At 38.6% G+C, this 20,254-nt stretch overlaps 1 protein-coding gene across 1 annotated transcript in view; it reads right to left on the bottom strand.

The window, feature by feature from the left end:
- The window catches only part of BANK1 (B cell scaffold protein with ankyrin repeats 1), a 128,797-nt gene that overhangs the window by 92,413 nt on the left and 16,130 nt on the right, over positions 1-20,254 (bottom strand). Inside the window, exons 4-6 of the mRNA XM_033060023.1 lie at positions 9,570-9,718; positions 8,319-8,457; positions 5,679-5,821 (exon numbers count right to left, since the gene is read on the bottom strand). Of these exons, the coding sequence (XP_032915914.1) occupies positions 5,679-5,821; positions 8,319-8,457; positions 9,570-9,718 (431 nt within the window). The remainder of the gene's footprint in view (positions 1-5,678; positions 5,822-8,318; positions 8,458-9,569; positions 9,719-20,254) is intronic.

The following is a 20,254-nucleotide window of genomic DNA, read 5'->3' as shown; positions in this document are numbered from 1 at the left end:
ACGTCTTTTTTGCGCTGTCACACTACATTCTCAGTACCTTTTATTCAATAATTATGCATACATATAACAATCTTCAATAAGCAAAGCAATAAGTATTAAGAAAAGACCACCTAGGAAAAAAGAGGCTTGTTCTAGAATAAAAATCTAACCTGATACAAGACTTACTGTGTGAATTCAGAAACTATATACAAAATCTCCCAAAATATCTATAAAACCCCCAAGCTATTAACATAAATAACAACAGTTTGTTTGCAAGTTATTAAGAGGAATAATGTCAAAATTCAATTAGGAAACCCATTCTATTCTCTCTCATTCAAAATAGGTCTTCTTAGATGCATTATCATTACACTGCCTTAAGAGAGTTCAATCTAGAGTAGGACAAAACCAAGTAACAACACAAGAATTAGCTCAGATGAGTGTGTATGGCAGAACCTGTGTCATGAAGAAAGAGGCTCAAAACCATTGGTACTCACTGAAGCAACTGTGTAGTAGATATCCCACCATGCAGAGAATAAGAATTTAGGTGGGCTTCTAAACAAAATAAGCTTGAAGTAATATTTTTAATCTCAATTTAAAACGGCAAGTATAACCCCTACACATTGCACTCCCTAACCCTCTCTGTTCAAAAGAAAATGAGCAAATAAAAACCTCCCCAACAATACCTGCCTCTTCTGTTCTGTCTTGAAATTCCAGAGGAGCAATTTCAGACAGAATCCATTTTAGACTGTACTGTATATCCAAGATAAATAAGCACTACATAGTCTCTTTTCAGCAAGCATTCTGGGACATTGCCTACAAATCTCCTCTACTTTTTGATTTGAGCTGAGACCAAAACCCTTCCTCATCCCCTTTATTCAGTCAGAAACCTGTGGAAGAAGAGTTTTAAGAACGCGCAGCTCTTCATGTTCAGACAAATTTACATAGAATAAAACAGCATTTCACAAACTAAGATGGAACAAGTTCTTCAACAGAGAAGAGATTCAGGAAATTGTAGCAAAATTTCTCATACTTCCACAGGCTCCCCCTCCAAGATCAGCCTATCCACTTCTATGAATTGTAAGTAAAGAACAAGGCACTTCTTATGCAAAGTTATCAGTGCAATTTGCTTCAAATTTTCCACTCCAACTCTGTTTTTTCTCTTACTCTTGGGAAGTAAAATCTGAAGGCTTAAGCAACGATCTAACAATCTATGCTGTTAACTAAACTTTAGTGGGGAGGTTTGTTGTGCTACTCTACAGCAAAGATACAAAGGGGGGAAAAATTAGCTAATTAAAAAGACAGGGGGGCAGCTATGTCTTTTATCTCACATACAGGAAGGCCTGTTCCAGCACTTATGTGAAGATAACCAAAACAACAGCAAAACAGGAATAGGGCTACTCTGCACTACCCAGCTCCATATCAAAAAGGGGATTTCCATAGGAGACAATTTGGTTCAGAGACTTTTACTTTACTGTCTATTCCTGCCCCAGAGCACTCATAGATTCAAAGACTGCTATATTTATGTATTTTAACATACCCTACACAGATCTCTGTAGGCCCAAGAAATCTGCCCAAGAAATCTCACTAATATTACAAACCTGAAGTTCCTAGGGAAGCTTCACCAAAGCCAACAGAAGCAGAACTGTATTTAAAGTTGAACCTAAAGTTAAGCACCTTGCAAGAGAACTCCAAGCCACTCAGTAGTTTGAGAAAGCCCACCTTTCATCCAAATAAAGATATACAACACTAGAGAAAATAGGCAATAGTTCTAGTTCCCCCCTATGTCCTTGCAGCCCCTCAAAACTAAGCTAGTGAGTTTGTAGACCATTCTTCCCATACTCTCTGAAGCACAGCCAACTATTCTCTGCTCCAGAACTTGAAATCCTTCCACAGACCCTACTGCTTGTCCCAGTACCACCTCCCCAGTTGTTGGCAATATCCTTATTCCCTCACGCCTTTCCAGAGCAACAGGACACAGCTATGAGCAGAAAAGTCCCAAGTGCTGACCAGCACACCAGGGCTTCCAAAAACATCCTTGAAAAAGGAGACCACCAAGCACATATTTTGCTACTTTTGTGAAGGAGATTACCTACATTCTTTAGTAACTGCTAATCAAGCCCTGAAAATGCATGCCACTGAAACACAGCACCAACAGCCAGTAAATTAGCATATTCCACACTGGCTTTGGCAGTACTAACAAGGTTACATTTACATAAAGATGAACTTCTTCATTAGTTTTTACATCTCAGACACTACTTTATATGCACTTCCATATCTGGATTGCTTCTGTCAAAGAGAATGGGCTAGGCTTAAAATCAGTCAGGCATTTCTGACAATTTTAGCCAGTGATAGATTATGGACAGCTTTCATACCTAGAGGAAGAGAAAGAAGCATTTTAAAATAACAGCTATTGGTGTGGCTGCGAAGATTGAAAAATTAAACACAGTTTCAAATGAAGTATCTCTGAGGATCAGGTAGAGATGCATACAAAATATCACCACATAAGTCATACAGCTATTTTATAAGTTTTCATAGAGAAGGCTGCAGTTTATTTTCATTCTTTTTTTCCAATATCAACTGTAACTTGAATCTGTTTAATGACTGTGATAAAAACATCATTTAAGATACCAAGTATCTCACAATCACAGCAGTGATCAACCAAAGTTTGTCATAAAAATTTCCTCAATCTCTCTAGATATTCTATGTCACTCAAGCTAACATGAACTTACCAACTTCAGTAATAAGGATATGACCTTAGCTTCATTTTTTTTTTTTATTTTGAAACCTAATAAATCTATGCCAGGAAATCCCAACACTAAATAATTGAATCAATATCTCCATTTGATAGAAACTCTGAGAGAAAAATCAATACAGCATATAAATCCAGCAGAATGCTGAAATTATTAGTTGCTGTAAAGTAAAACATGAAATATGAAAAAGTTTAATTATGAATTATAAAAACCTTAAAATCAGTCTGTACATTAGGTTACTGTAAGAACATAAACTCCCTGAGAGTTTCTTGAATGCAGAGTTATGTAAAAATAAGAGAACCAAAAATTTTGACCTTTAGCCAACTTTCACCCTCCTATATTCCTCACAGCAAATCCATTCAGCATTATGATTCAGTTATTGTGACCCAAACTCTTCCTACTTTAACATTCCAGGTTTTTTTTCTTTCAAAACTCATGCAAAGAAACTTAGAAACTTATTAATTTATTTATTAAATTACATTTCAAATATTTATTTGGTCGTTTAAAATGTCTTGCTGATGTTGATAAATGCTTTTTAAATTCAGAAAAAATTTGGAACAGAAAATTACAATCTTTCAGATTCAGATTCAGTAGCAACTAATTTTATCAAAAACCATGATTTGTAAAAGATTAAGTTTTTTCTAAACCTTAGCTAATGCCAATCTTTAATTGTTCTCAAAAAACAGATCCATAAATGCAGTGCTACCATACTTTGATAGTCTCCCACTAAGATCCATTAATTCATCTGACTGTCACTAAAAGGAATGGATAGCTGTAATCCTCCAGCTACCCAGTTGCTGCGTTTTGTCTATCTCTTTGGCTTTATTAGGGGACAAAGTGGAGCATCTCAAAGGAGCTGGAAAGTTTGGCAAGAAAATACAGAATATAATGTAAGCATTTTACCAAAGCACTGTGTCTTTGGTATGAACGAATGCAGCGATTTGCTTTTATCACAGAATTTTAATAAGGAGATACTTCTCAGATTGCAAGTATTTGTGAAAATCTTGAATGTTCTCTTGAATCACAGAGTGATATTGCTTTGATCAATAATTGCTGTAAGCTTTTCTATTTTATATCAATTTTGTTTTCCATTGTGTTTGATTGTTACTTTACATAGATAAACGACTGCTGCCCCAGGATACTTCTGCAAACAAGTTGATAGTCTCAAAGGTTTTAATTATCCTGGTTAAATAGAAGTTACTACTACTGCTGCTACTTGATGGGAATTCTAATTAGTATCAAGCCTGTTTTGTTTTTCTTTCTGTGAACGTATTTTAAAGAGTAAGTTAAATTATGTTCTGTAAATTGCATCTTTATGATGCAGCTTGTTGACATTAAATCAGGAGCTCATTCTGAAAGTTTGCAGAAAAATTTTAGCTACCTAGGTAGTTAGTGCATCTCACTCTGAGGCCCATCAGGTACCATTAAATAAGACAAATCTTCCAACATATAGGTAAACTTACAGACAAATTACCATTGGTATACTTTGCCACAGAGTAGCCATGACATTGTGTAGAGCTCACCCAATTAAAAACATTTTTTCAACATTAGTTTTTCAGTTACCAAAACAATAAAAATAATAGTATATAGCATTATCACCTCATTTAAATCCATGCTTATTATTCAGAGGAGCAAAGGTGAGGAAATGTTAAACAGACTTTATAGTTATAACACTACAGCTGTATTTCCTGGTGTGCACTACTGCACTGCACATAAATATTTTTGCATTTGAATATGATTTGAATTGCATGTGCTTTAATAAATATTAGTCATGCTGGTTAAATGAAGGGTCAAACTCCTGAATAAAACACATAAGTCTCCAGTGGAAATATCTTGTGTGTTGCAGGTATCTAGGTTACTATGTTTATGATAAATTTTTAAATCATTAGCATACTTCTTATACATAGAGATTTAAATGAAACCTGTTAGAAGCTCACTTAGATATACTTCAAAATACAGGCTAAAAATGATAGATACCATATAGAATTCAAGAACACATTTATTCTTAGATTTGCACTATTTTTCTTGTGCAACAGCCTCTTTTCCTAGAACAGAAGTAACTTTTACTTGGAAGGAATCTAGCCTCAGCCTTAATAGAACACTAATAATGCAATACATTGTATTTTATTAATCCTTTTGTTATGAGTGTAATGCCTTAGGTGGTGGGTAACGTATACTTGTCACAGGAAAATGAGATTGTCTGCACTGGAAGCACAATCTATTCTTTTTGTTCCGGCTTTGCAACTACAATACAGACATTGTGCAAGGTCTGCTTGGGCTACCATTCAACAAATGATGCTTGAGATTCTGTCTTTTCTTAATGTATACTTTCTTCTCCTGATATTTCTTATGTGCCACTGGGAAAGAGCACTGCAGTGTGCTGTGCTGATCTGAAACACAGCTCAAAACCTGATTTTTTCTAATATATGCAAAGAATCTGCATGGCAACCAGTAAATCACATGAATAGTAATTTAGCAGCTGTAAACGGACTCTACATGAAGAGCAACCTACTGCTTCCCATATAAGCTATGCCAGAAAAATTTTTTTGATGGTGAATGAATAATAATCCTCCAAATACAATACGGTTTAACATTACTTGCTTCTATTGCTTTCAGAACATACAAAAACTAACACTTTAAATGGAGAGAGACTTAACTAATATTTGTTCTTATTTTCAACCTTTGGAGTGCAGCATATTGCTCACTGGGCATACACAGCACAAAAAATGTTTACATTACTCTCTAAACAAAACAAGAAAACACAAAATCTGTTTTCTCTAGCCTGACTTGCTTACAACTAGACATCTCAGAGGCAGGCCTCTTAATCCTGAGCCTGCTACTGAGCTATTACAAACTACTGTGCAATCAAAAGATAGCATACTATCTCTTAGTTCATTTAGGCACTTATATTCTATTTTTCTTTAATTAAAATTTGAGAAGTCAACTTACCTGACAAGTGAAAGCTATTGGGTCAGCCACTTTCTTTAAAATAAGTTCCATTTCCTCTAGCGCAGTATAGTACTCAATCTGTGCTGTCGTCTTAATGATTCCCCCACAGTAGACATTTACATATACAGGGCCAGCGGGAAGCTCTTATAAAACACAAATCAGAACACCAGCTGAAAATATTTTACAGTCCCAGACCAGAGATCTCAGGGAATGAGTAAAAGAACAGAGAATATCACAGAAGAAACACAGAGTTGATGAAATGACTCGATTTGCATTTCATAGATGATTCAGTGTAGTCAGTTTTTTTATTTGGGTCTTTCACTCTAACATCACAATGCTGACAAAAGAAAACACCTATCTTTAAATCTGTATAAAGCAAAGCTATTGTATTGCTTCACATTAGAAAGGAGATGAAAACAATGTTTAAAATTTCCAACTGTCCTTTGACAGACCAATGACCTGTAATCAGCTCCCTTATGCCTACATGTTAAGGGAAAGTTCATTTATCACAAACAGTGCAATTGCTATTCATCTTATGAAACATTTTTCTTAACTGCAGTCAAGGTTCCCAAAATTGTATTTGAGCTAGGCTGCAGGAATTTCAGTATAATTAGTCCATTCCAGTTGTTTACCTCATAAAAGCCAAAGAGAGAGGCACTTGTAGTCTGTTACTTAAGTATGACTCGCTCTGTGCGTGCAGCACAAGCCTACTTTATGAGCACATTTCCCAATCAATTAGTGTTTGTTGTGCTAGGCATTCTGCTGGACCATATTAACATAGTCTTCTTAAAATACTAACTCTGCCCACAAAGCACTGCAAAAAGGGGCAATTCTGAAAATGGAGAAGAGGAATAGGGCCAGAGAAACTAGACTAATAGTACATCACATTAGATCACTTAAATGGAAACTGCCCAAATGTGGGTTTAAAAATAAACCAACAAAAACAACAAAACACAGCACTTCTCCTATAACATCAGATCAGATGGACCTAAAACAGGATACTTCCAAATTTCCACATTTCCAGACTTTAAAACAGAATAAACATGAAACACAAATGACACAAGAAAAATACTTAAACTTGGCTACAGTTCTCTGCCAATTTTTCCATATTTCATTTACTTTTCACATTTAATTTCTTCACCTACTACAGAAACCATTCTGTGATCATCAGTATTCTCACAAAAAAAAAATTTGGAATAATCTTTTAAGATCTGTGCATGAAGAGTGCAGCTTTTGTTCACTGAAATCCAGTCACAGATGGAAGTTCTCTGTTTGTTACGTATTTTCCAGTCAATTTTTCTAAAAACAAACTCTCTGCACCATCACAATGATAAAAAACTCTCGTTCCACACATGGCCATTGTCTCAGGACAGTCTTCAGGATTAGAATCACAGAATCAATTAGGTTGGAAAAGACTTCCAAGATAATCGAGTTCAACTTCTGACCAACCACCAAACTGTCAACAAACCATGGCATATGTGCCACATGCAGTAATTTCTCAAACACCCCTCTCCCTGGGTAGCCTGTTCCAAGGTTTTACAAATATTTCTGTGAAGAAATCCTTCCTGATGTCCAACACGAACCTCTTCTGGCACAACTTGAGATCATGTCCTCTTGCCCTGTCACTTGCTGCCTGGGAGAAGAGATCAAATCTCACCTGGCACAGCCTCCATTTCAGGTAGGTTGTAGAGAGTGATCAGCCTTTTCTCCAGGCTGAACAGTACCAGCTCTTTCAGCCACTCCTCATGTGAGTTACTCTCTAGACCCTTCTCCAGCTTCATTGTTCCTCTGGACACAATCCAGCATTTCAGGTCTTTCTTAAAGTGTGAGACCCAGAACTGGACACAGCACTCAACTGGTGCAGCCTCAGCAGTGCTGAGTCACAGAAATCATCAGGTCACAGAATTAACCAAAACATAGCTCCAAGAAGCCACAGTGGAAAATTGTAGCCTATGTGTATGTATTTCCTCCTATGTAGTCCTCCTATTTTATAATAAAATGTTATGTAAGTTCTTCTGCAAATTCACAGCATGCAGCCCAATAGAAAATTATACTCCAAATACATAGGTGAGAAATGTTTTAATTCTTATCTCACATCAAGAATGGGGACAGGTGCGCCCCTTAAATCTGCACAGATCTTCTAAAAGAAACTGTTAAATAGTTGAAACTGTTATCAACTAGTTATGGATAGAGCAATAGAAAAAATCATTAGGAACTAGCAAAGATGCATGATATAGAGAAATAGCATGAATGTGAACAGAGAAAAGTAACTACTTCCTGCATCAGTAAGAATTATGGAGAAGATAATACCCAGATTTACTGCATTAAATATAAAATGAGACATTTAGTAACAGAGTAATAAGAAAAGAATATTAGTTTTGCATTTTATGGCAGTAATTTTGAAGAATGTTAATCTGTAACTAATCTATGACATTTTAAGACTGCCACCTGCCATTTAACCACAGAAAACCAATCTAATAGAACCTAGGTTCCCATAAATCACAAGGCCTTGCTTCTCTGCATTATTAAAAGTTACGTGAGCAAAACTCATGTACAGGAAACACCCACAAAATAACAGAAAAAAGTGAAAGGAATTGAAACATTTTAGTTTTTCTTAAAGATAAAGAATATTTTTGTTACCTAGGGCTTTCACATATTTGACTTTCTTGTTCCAAGAGTCTGTCCATGTTCTAATTCGTTGATTATCTGTTATGAATTCAATTTCTAGAGTTTCTTCATCTATTTCTTCTTTCAATAGAATGAATATCTCACCAGGGTTCTACAAAATTAAAATGTGTTCCCATTAGTCCTTTGGAAAATTCTATTGGAAGTGTAACATCATACTGAAAGTGTAATGAAAGAACTTTTCCTTTACCAACAACTTCATGCAAAAAAATTGCACTACCAAAATACGATCATATCTGACAGCTTCCTTTAGTATTTTATTTACATGAAAGACACAAGTAATGTAGGAATTTAAATTCAGTTTATTCAATATTCATAAGAATATTTAAAAACAGAATTTTAAATGCATATATAGCTGAATAGCTACATTTTCTAAGACCCCTCTTCTTTACAGTCTAGAAAACCGACATCCATCCTGATAAGAATATCCTAAAATACTTGAGTCTCACTTCACTTCTTACAGTAAGGTGACAGTAGACAGAAGCAGCAGGTGATGTGAGACAACAGCCCTCCGCTACCTCCTGAACCAGAGGCAAAATCACTCCCATAGAACCGTACTGATCTCAACAATGAAATCATGTGTGTAAGCCATCTTTAAAAGACAGAGAGCAAACAAAATCTGTGTGTTCTGTGTACACTGCATCCTCCATACTTGACCATAGCCACTCACTTACATAAAGGAATGCATTGCTGGATTTTGTAATTCTTCTGTTTATGCTGAACACATATGAACACTTATGTCCACTGCATGTGCATGCAGATATGTACATATAAATATTTCTGCTTTAATTTAAACTCAAACTAGGTCCGTGCTGACACAAACCCTGTGTAATTCATGGTATGGACACATATGCCTGTATACATACACCCATCGTGGGTTCTTGCCAAGACAAATTCCACATCTCCCAAGAACTGCCTGATTATTTGCTCCCTCTGAAGTATAAGGCCCACATGACAGTAATACTTCAACTCAAGCTGCTAAATAACTCTAATAGAGCTGTCTCCAAACTACTTTACTTGCAAATCTTTTGACTGCAGTGTGGATGCAACACAAAGGCAAAATAAATCCCACTGCAGCCTCAATGCACTCTCATTTTGGTCCCTTAACAATTTTGGAAACAAACAGCAGATATAATATGAATGAGATTGCAGTAGGAGAAAAGCAATGACTGTTATCCCAAGGATTTTAGCATCCAAAAGTCTTACCTCACATGATACTCTTCTTGGAAGCACCAATATCGATTGCTCGTTAATTTCTAATCTTTCAGAAAGTACCTCTGGGTTAAAAGTGAGGTCTGTTTTTTCTGATGCTCCCCTGACATCTGACAAGTTAATATCAGAGATATTCTGGTAATCTGAAATAAATAATGTGAAATGAGAACACTGTTAATAATCCTAAACCAAAAAAACATGGTAATGATGTGGTTTCTAATGTATTACTCATATGGCATTTGGAGTCACGTGAGGGACAGCACATGAAAGCCTGGCAAAATTCCCTTAATGTAAATGTGATGAGATGTCCTCCTTTGATAAAGAGCTTGCCTCTGAAGTTTTGATCCTGCAGCCTTGATTTACATGAACAGGCTCTGCACATACGCTTTGTCTTCCTAAAACAAAAAGGGACATAGCCTTTAGACTGAAATTGTTGTGAACAGTAAAGTCAGGGAGATCCGCCAGTCACCTCAGTATTCTCATACACTAGGATAAAACATTATCTTTACCACTCTTCCTTTCTTCATAGGTAAACAAGCACATGCTATAGATTTACAACATCAACCCATTTGTCTACAGGAAGGGTTTGCATGAAGGCAGTGATACCTATAGCATGGTACTAAGACAGTAGGCACAGATTTCCTTGACACAGATTCCATCATCTTTGCCTGCCTTAATGGACAAAAGGATGGATGGAAGCCATGCATTTTTTAATAGGATAATCTGTATTTGTAAATGCTATGCCATTTATACAGGTAGCTTGCAATCAGTTTCTTTTCTGTTTTGCTGTACCAGAAAAGGCCCAAGAGCCTTTAGCAAATATAGTGAATCCTTCACCACATTGCAGAATTTTAATCATGAAAACGAACAAATGACTGCATCTGCAGAGCTCTGACTAAGCCTGTGTTTCAGCAATAGTATCCTTTACCTGCTGTGTCTCAGCTGTATCATTACTCCTCCTTTCCAGACACTCTATTATCCTGTGTGAAACACTCTCGCCACCCATCTCAAAGGACTGCAGCAGCTCTGCATCATGGAGGATTAGTCAGCACACTGCAGTCACCTAGTTAGGTTACTGATATCATTTCATGCAGTTCAGAGTTAAAAAATCTTGACTGGCTGGTAAGACAATATCCTGAGAGACATCCACACTATCTTGTATTACTGTAAATTATGAAAGATTCACAGTCAATTACATTCAAGCATACAAAGAACTTCTGAGGTACATCTTTTCCTCTTAAATGGATATAGAATATTAAAATAAATTTGCAATGGGCAGAATACAGAACAGTAGCAATCTGGCTTTGCTCAAAGAAGTACCAGAGCCATTTTGCATTTCTTTGAAAAGGTGCCCAAGTGACAGGTACACAAACCATAGAGCGCTCCTAAGTGGCACAGAAACCTTTCCAGTCAGTGTCAGTACTGGCAATCTACATTTAGCTTTCTCACTTCTTACTTGCCTTTACTTCCCCCATATGAACCAGTTCATCTAATACAGCATGTTTCCTTGCCTTACAATCTTGCCTTGCTTAGGGCACAGATTTAATAAAGTACCACTATAATAAAAGTGTCTGCTAAATTAAGTTACGACATGTCATCCTATTGTCGAATCTTTTTTTTATCCAGGGACATGCGGAAGGAAGGAAGGAAGGAAGGAAGGAAGGAAGGAAGGAAGGAAGGAAGGAAGGAAGGAAGGAAGGAAGGAAGGAAGGGAATCACATACCCACGGTCTCTTGAAGAAGCTGAAATTTCCATTCAACATCTAAATTAAGCAGGTTCAATGACCATCACTAGCTAGTAAAATCTGCCCATCCTACTCCTGCTTATATTTTCATGCCTTTAAGGTAAAATAATTCTGAATTAAAGCTGTGAATTCAGCATAGATTGTTAAAATTACAGTGAACCTACATGTAGATGTACTTTACTAAAGTATAATTAATTCCATTTGCTTTAATTTACTTTAAAAATTAAATAGGCTACACTGAACAAAGGTTATTCTCTTTCTGAATGAGAACCCACCCACAGTTCAATGCAGTTTAACTAATCCAGCTCAGAATATAAGTGCAATAATCTCTCTAATTATGACTCTGAAGACTAGACTTTATTTAGCACTGCCCTTCAGAAGTACAAAGGCCTGAACTCTTTCTGAGGAAAACAGTTATGATACTTTACAGCAGCCTTACAGTACCTAAACAGGGCCTACAAGAAACATGGAGAGGGACTTTTTACAAAGGCATGTAGGGATAGGACATGGGGGAACAGCTTCAAACTCAAAGAGAGTGGGTTTAGATTAGATAAATTAAGAAGAAGTGCCTTATTTACACTGAGGGTGGTGAGACACCAGCACAGGCTGCTTGAGCAGTTGTGAATGCCTCGTACCTGGCAGTGTTCAAGGGATAGGTTGGATGCGCTTTGAGCAACCTGGTCTGGTGAAAGGTGTCGATGCTTATGGCCAAGGGATTGGAACCAGATAGTCTTTAAGGTCCTGTCCAAACCAAACCTCTCCATGTTTCCTTGATTATGTATGCCCACAGCACATATTCTGGGAATGTATTCACATTTTAAGTTACTCATAAATCTTAAACTTACACAGAATTCACTTCAGAAGATAACTCATATGAGGTACATGCTGCTTCTGAATTTTTTTCCACCACTTTAGGCAAAGGAGTCTCACAGACACAAGAAACATTCCTTTATCAGATTGACAAAATGAAAGGAATTAATAACAAATCTGGCACTGGATTCTCAGATGTCAGCCATCTGCCAGTGACTGTTCTTCAAGGATCATGTAGATGCATTCTAATCTATGTAAAATTCATGACAACTTTATTTCTACAGTCTGCACTCTACTTCTCAAAGATCATCATTGTCACTATCACCTTTTAATGCCAATAATTAATCTACTGAGAACATTAATCCTATTGCTAACAAGTTGGTTTAAATTAGGATAACATTTTCTTCCTCATTCATGATTGCATTTTAATATTTTTATTATGCCTACTGACATCTAAATGCAATATCAAAACTTCAACCCAGTAACTACTGTGATAGCACAACTATCCCAATAATAGACAATTAAAAAATGTGGGTCTTACATCAAAGACTTGGATATTAAAGAAGATTAGGATTCCCCTGCTGACTTGAAAGTGGCTATCAATTTATTAGCTAAAAACCATCAAGCAAGACCCTTTTCACAAAGTATAAGGTCTACCTGACAATCAATGAACCATGTACAACAGCCCAAGAACCACAGGGATCTACATGATCACTACAATACAGTCACCAAAGTTTGGAGCCACCATCTCCAGCACTAAAATTCCTACAAGCAGTTGCACATGATCTGTCCTAAAATGTGGAACATGAAACAATCACATGAAATGCTATTTTGTCAATTCTGAACAAGCAATACACCAGAGATGAAGCAAGCCTTGGTTTGTTGGCATTAACTGAAACAAATTAGTTCATAAAGACATTAATACTACAATAATAAGACTGTAGTAACACAAATGGAGCCATGATAGACAATATTTGTTTTATGTAGGCATAAGGTGTTGCCAGATGTTCAGGTCTCTTGAACATTTAAATTTTTGACATGTTCATTATTTGTCCTCTTTATATTCTTGGTTTTTACCTAAAAGCAATGGCTAAGGAGCTCCACCAATTCCTGAGGCTTTCAGAAAAATTTCAGAATTTATAACTGAGGGTGAAGATTATCTTAGAAGAAACATAAAAGGAACATCATTATTGTGCTGGACTATGTAAGAGAAATGATTTATTAAAGGGTATTTGTTGCTTGGTGAATGTGTTCTTTTAACGTGTTATATAATGGTGACCTATCAGTGAGGTTTTTAAAATGTAGCAGTAACAATTAAAGGAGTTGATGAGTAAAACCAGACCCTTTCTTGTAGGATCAAAGTATAAGAAATTATTAACTATATCCAATGATGCATAGACAACACTATGAACCAGAAGCTAAAAAGAAAGGAAAAATCTATTAGAATCTTCCCTTGAGTAATCAAGGCAGCACTACTGGGAATTATCATCTATTATAGAGCGTAATGCTTAATTTCCATCAGGTAACTTTTGTTGGCTTACTTTTGACAAATATCTGCTGCTGATGGCCACACTGAATGGACCAAACTTAAATTTACATTCACTTTAAATACTAAAATACAACACTCATTTACTGTAACTTAATTGGGGACAGCACTGATGTTTTTAATTTCACTTCAGTCTTCTCTCCTTATTCATGTAACTTCAATACATTAACTTGGTGTGTTTTACATAAGACCCTTTGGAATATATTATTGCTTTCAATTTGACATTTTGAATGAAATTCATGACATGACTTTGAAATTGTATTCCTTTACATAAACTGAGAAATTTTCATAAAGTGTCTCAAGTCTCCTGTGTATTCAACAACTTCACCATAGCTTCTAAGCAACCCTCCTGCCATATCCAACTTCCCCCTCTCACCCCCAAACTCTAACCTTTCAAATACACTCCATAGTTATCCTTACTGCAGCCTACATGAGAATTAGATGTGTTCTCTGTCTTTGATACTTGGTAGTTGCTACATGTTTTGAGTCAATAATGCATGTGACAGATTTAGGGCATTAAAAATAGCAGAAAACAAACTTATGAAAGATTTATATGTTTTCTAAGGCTACCCATGAAATGAATCTCTGAGTCAAAATTAGGCTGGTTTTACAAAAGCAAAATGCCTGCTAGCTTTACAAATTTCAGTTCTTCAAGTTTTGCTAAAGCAATGCCAGTTGAAGAACTGAAACTGCGATACAAAAGAAGTCCTCAATTAGCCCTGGGTCACACAAGAGGATGAGAAATATGGGTAAATCAAGTTAAGCAGATGACAAGGAATGGGAGGGTAATTTAGCACATGTGGCCACCTTGCCACCTGAAAGAAAAGTCAGGGTGTTCCAGTGTTAAAGATTAAAATAAAGAAGATTACAGCAGATCCTTTAAGTGCAAGAAGCATCCTGTGCAATATGATAGGCCCACTCTTCAGCACAACATGAGGTAAAGGCAGACGTGGTGCCACTGGGTTCTGGGAGGTGGAACTGAAAAGGTTCCCATGTGTAAGTGACTTCCTTGCAATTCAGAAGCCTGAAGTCAAACAGTTCAGTGAGTGCCCAGTAGAAATATGGATTAAAGGAGAACCATACAGAAAAGATATGAAGTAACCTCCTGTAATGTTGAAAAAAATCAGGAAAAAAAGACATACGCAAATCCATGTTCTTCTCGCAATCCATCATAAATTTATCATAGACATTTATGGAAGATAATCCTGTTAAAGTGTGGGTATCTGTAAATGCTGTATGAGCTCAGCAGAGAGTGCAGTAGAGTGGGATTGAAAGGGAGTCTCGAACTGCACAAATTGCTCTATAAATTACCTGTGAAAGGCTATGAGAAACAGGGAGGCAGAAGTCATCCACCACACTGTGCCTCCTTCAATGGGACTGTATTCCTTGCATGAACGTGGGATTTACTCATTTTTACCATAAGCACTCTCTAAGATGTTATTTCAAAATAAATCCCCTTTTTTACACTGCTGAAGTTTTATTTTACAATGGTGAGAGAAGGCTTAGGAATGAAAAGGTTTCCAAAAAGCACAGAAAATTATTACTACATACTCAAAACCATCTGACTTCACTCTTAATTTCTTTGTTTTCTATGATGAATAAATCCCAAATCAAGATAAACATATTTATTAGTGAACAAGCTTTAAATAACACTTCTCTCTATGTTGAACCAACTATCTTTTCCAAATACACTGACAGTTATTTTTGTTTTTCTTAAAAGCATTCTCAGCCCCAGTTTTTCCTGCATGGTTGAGTTCTTCTGTCAAAAACAGCAGCTTTCTGTGAGCTGGCCTATTTTGCCCACGTCTCTAAAATATTTCTATTACTTTATTTATGGGGTACAACTTTTCTTGCAAATAAGTATCAAACTGACAGTTCCTTTAAAAGCTCTCAAGAACAGTTTTTCCCTTTCTGAATATTATATATAAGTTGGTGTTTATATCATTTTAGCAACCAGTGATACTGCAAGTTTCATTAACATCTATTGCTCTCCCATAATAGCAATCCCCAAAACACCCCCCAACATCTATTATTTTCTCAGTTGCTATACACACGTAGGCATAGATTGATTTTATGTGGAGGTACATGTCTATCTGCTCTTTTATTATCAGGTATGTTTCTGTACACAACGATTTATCACTTTGATATAACTGTAGCCTAATGGAGTCATCATGAATGCATCTAAAGAGAATATGAAAGTCTTATTATGTGTAGCCTTTTTGGATCTGATAGTAAAAAACAAAAGAGTCTTCCTTCAAATAATTCCCCAAACTGCAAAAGGCTATTTACCATGAGTTTATCAATAATCTTTAAGAAATTACTTGCATGAAAATGTAGGCATTTCTTCTCATATATACTTTCATATGATTGTAACTCTATATTCAGAGGCAATCTAAAGCGATAACAATGAACTAGTTCTAAGTGGTCTGTGATTTGTAAGAAATGTTTGATTTTGCCAGTGCCTTAGCTAGGATGGATATATTTAGATGCTTTTGGGGACTGATTTTATCTTTTACTGCATATCAATTCATGCTATTATCTTTTTCTGCAATGAAATCCATGACTTTCAGCTTCACCAGCAGCACTAGGAATGTGACGACTGATGAGTTTGACATATAGCAAGACTGTCCCAAAAACTTTCTATTAGGCATGCTGATTATTTTGGAAATAACAACTACAGTAATTTCACGAATACAAGCCACACCAATTTGACTAAGATTTTGCTCCTAAACCGGAAATGCGGCTAATAATCAGGTGCGGCTAATACAACCTCAGAAGTGCCTGCCAGAGTGCTGAGCCGAGCTGCTGCAAAGTCGGCATTTTGCGATTGTTACAAATCGCTACTCTGTTGCACCGCGGGTGGAGCCTGGCTGCCTGCAGGCAGCACGGGGGGCGGGGAGAGAGGCGGGAGAGCTCTCTTTCCTCCTCTGCCACAGCCCGGGGGAGAGACGGGGGGGGGCCCGGCGCCGCCATTGCCGCGGCCCGGGGAGGAGAGGGGGGACCCGGGCCGCCCCTACCGCGGCCCGGGGAGGGGGGGTGGAAGCCCGCGCCGCCATTGCTGCGGCCCGGGGAGGGGAGGGGAAGCCCGCGCCGCCATTGCCGCGGCCCGGGGAGGGGGGTGGAAGCCCGCGCCGCCATTGCTGCGGCCCGGGGAGGAGAGGGGGGACTCGGGCCGCCCCTACCGCAGCCCGGGGAGGGGGGGGGGAAGCCCGCGCCGCCATTGCTGCGGCCCGGGGAGGAGAGGGGGTACCGGGGCCGCCCCTACCGCGGCCCGGGGATGGGGGGGGAAGCCCGCGCCGCCATTGCCGCGGCCCGGGGAGCCGACAGGAGCCCCGTGCAAGCCATTGCTGTGGCCCGGGGAGCCGACAGGAGCCCCGTGCAGCCATTGCCACGGCTCGGGGAGCCGACGGGGTGCTTTGTCCCCGCCCGCCGCCGCCGCGGCAGGAGCGGGGAAACTCTGTCCCTGCCCGCCGCCGGCGCCACGGGCGCGGGAAAGCTCTGTCCCCGCCCGCCGCCGCTGCCGTAGGAGCAGGGGAAGCTCCGTCCCTGCCTGCCACCGCGGGGCAGCGCCGACCCGGGGTGACCGAGCCCAGTGGCAGCGGCGGCCAGCCCCGAGCGGCAGCACCGTGCTGGGCCACCTGGCCCCGTCAGCGGCCCCTAGCGGGCCGAGCCTGCACAGCCTTAGCTCAGCCAGTAAACCCCGCCCTCCCGCGGTTCTGTTACTAATTGCACGCGGGTCCTCGCTGCGAGCGACAAAGCGGCTTATATTCAGGTGCGGCTTATCTATGGACAAAAACCGAAATGTTTGCCAACACTCAGAGATGCGGCTTATACTCAGTGCGGCTTGTATTCGTGAATTTACTGTACTTGTCTGAGGTCATATGGGCACTGAGCAGAGCTGTTGATGGAGTCCAAGCTTGTTACTTCCAGTTTCTGGATTCTGCGTACTTATTCAAGGAAGAAACAAACTGAAGTCTGTGCCCCTGTGTGTACCAGGAGCTCTTATTTATTGAAGCCTAATGTTTTATTAGAGTCCTTCCATCCAATTCAGCCTTACTGGAGTTCTACCACAGTAAGAATACTTGGGTGGTTTTGTTCCATTTCTCTATGCTGTCAGACACCTCTCACACACCTCTCACCTCTGTTTCAGTGAAAGATTTGAGTGAAGGATTATACAGCACTAAACACTGCTCAAAATGAGATGTGCTGCTGCAACTGAGGCAGGCTATACTCCTGCTACCTACTCAAAGTACCAGTGAAGACAAAAGGATCGATAGCAGAGGCATCCACGGTTGAACAACATCCAAAACTTGTCAGTCTAATAAAATGCTCCTGCAAATTCCTTATTATCACAAAAGGGCTAGCTGCAGCTGCCTAGTGGCTCCTTTATCTCTAAACTCCAATTCAAGCCTCTCATAACTGCCCAGGCTCAAACTGCACACTGTGTTTGGACACAGAAGTGGCACACTGCTACATTTAGAAACACACACATATAAAAGGAAACAGAGAGGAGTGTCTGAGGATCAAAACATACTTCAGGGAGGCACAACATTCAAAGAGGTTTAAGTTTTTACAGGTATTACCCTCAATGAATGAAGAAATTCCTCAAGGACTGAGTAGCCAAACTTTCCCCTCTTGTCCATTTTTGAAGTTATTCTCTTTATGAAGACCATTCCTTAGAGTCATCAAAAAAGGACATGGATGGAAGGTCATGAAGTTTAACATAACCGAAGTCCTTTAATAGCTGCACTGGGAGAAGTTACAGGGAGAGACACTGGTAGCAGGCACTCTTTGCCTTCACCCTGCTCAGACACATCATTAATAATATCAAAATGTGCACTGACACAAGACAGACATACTCCATGTTATAAGATCCTTTAAATCAATCTGGTAACAGAAGCTAGCTTGGACTGCAGCAGGTCATTTACCAAGAGGGTGTCTTAGTCTCAGGATGACAGCAGAACTTCAATACTTGCACAGGGCTCTTAGCAATATCTGGACTAAATTTATGATGCTGTTCTTGATCTGTACAGCTCTAAATTACATGGGATTTGTCTGCCTAAGAGACCACGTGTCTCCTGTGCCATGCTGCCACAGCTGCTATCAGCAGAAACTCACACAAGACATGTTTGGTATTAAAGAAGGAAAAAATGTGAGTTGCCAGCAGGACTGACTCACTGGGGACAGGCTGCTTTGCAATTTACTCCCACCTTTAGTTTGAAATAGCTAAAATCTATTGACCCTTAAAGTGGGCTAAAAGGTACATGGCTATCTTAGGAACACAATCAAAAGTGTTATTTTTTACATATCTGAAAACCACGCTTGTTTTCTAACTCCTGATTTAACAAAACTCCCTTTTATTAGAGCTATGAATCGAAAGGTAATCTGAGGTCTTCATCTTTTAAGACAATGTCCTTTAATTTAACAGAATAGATAAGTTTTATTTAATGCGACTTTAGATAGCATTATAAGAAAAGACTAGCATAGCAGATTTACTCTTAGAACACTTTATCTGCAGAGGGGATTTATTTTGCTAAAAATGCTGGTCTTTCTTCAGTTTAGTTTGATAAAGGCTACAGATATACACGTATGCACATACATCTTACCTTGATGAGACCTCTGAGCAGGATCAAAACATGTCTGCTGTTAAACTTAATAGGCAGACAGCAATCACCTTTTAAAATCACCTTTTGTGCTCCACTTACCCACGCCTAATTGCTTCAGTTAATTAGTGCTAGGATACAAGCAAATGTTAAAAAAGACAGAGCTGTTTCACAGAAGGGGAAGAGCCTTTTTGGAAGCTGAGTATCACTTAATGGGTACCTAAAAATGAGTTTAGCTCTATTTTGCAGTTCCACAATAATGCATTCATATTTTATATTGCGGTGACAAGGCTGTATACGCAGATCCTAGTACAATTGCTTCAGTTTTCTACCTTAGCACAAATTATAAATAATGATTCTTTGGTGAACAGAAAACTTCCTGAGGAACCACAAGGGATATTCTCAAAATAGGACTCCGTAGTCCTCTTCTTACACAGAAACCAAAAATAAAGAACGCACATGACAACACTTCTGAGTGGCTGAAGAGCTGATTTATTCTGTTATCACCTACAGGACTGAGTCCTCATATATTCATATTATAATTATTAGCATTCTACAACTAGATCTTTTCCCTCACTCAGCAGCAAATCAATTGTTTTCACATCTGCTTGTAGCTCGTATTTCCCCAAAGGATTTCAGTGATCATATTGTTTTTCCATTTTCCAATGTACTGTCTGACCTTTTCCCTCAAGGCCTTGCACAATTCACTTTATTCAATCACTTCTTATTGATTGTTAGCGCCTGCTCATTCCCCATCTGTCTTTGCTTTAATGAATATAGGGGTATTTTTTTTAGTGATCTTTTTTTTTTAATATGTCCTGTCATCCACTCACTGCTCTTTCCACCCTTGTTGCTGTAGATTTCTCATTTAGATTTATACTTCTGTTCAACTTTCATTCCAGTTCAAGCTAAAATTCCATCTCCTTTCAGCTTATCCTTTCCTTTGTATGACGCTTGCATATACAAAACAAACTTC

This window comes from Catharus ustulatus, chromosome 5 (genome assembly GCF_009819885.2).
Source record: "Catharus ustulatus isolate bCatUst1 chromosome 5, bCatUst1.pri.v2, whole genome shotgun sequence".
Classification (NCBI taxonomy): Eukaryota; Metazoa; Chordata; class Aves; order Passeriformes; family Turdidae; genus Catharus; species Catharus ustulatus.
This window is presented reverse-complemented; position numbering and strand designations above follow the sequence as displayed.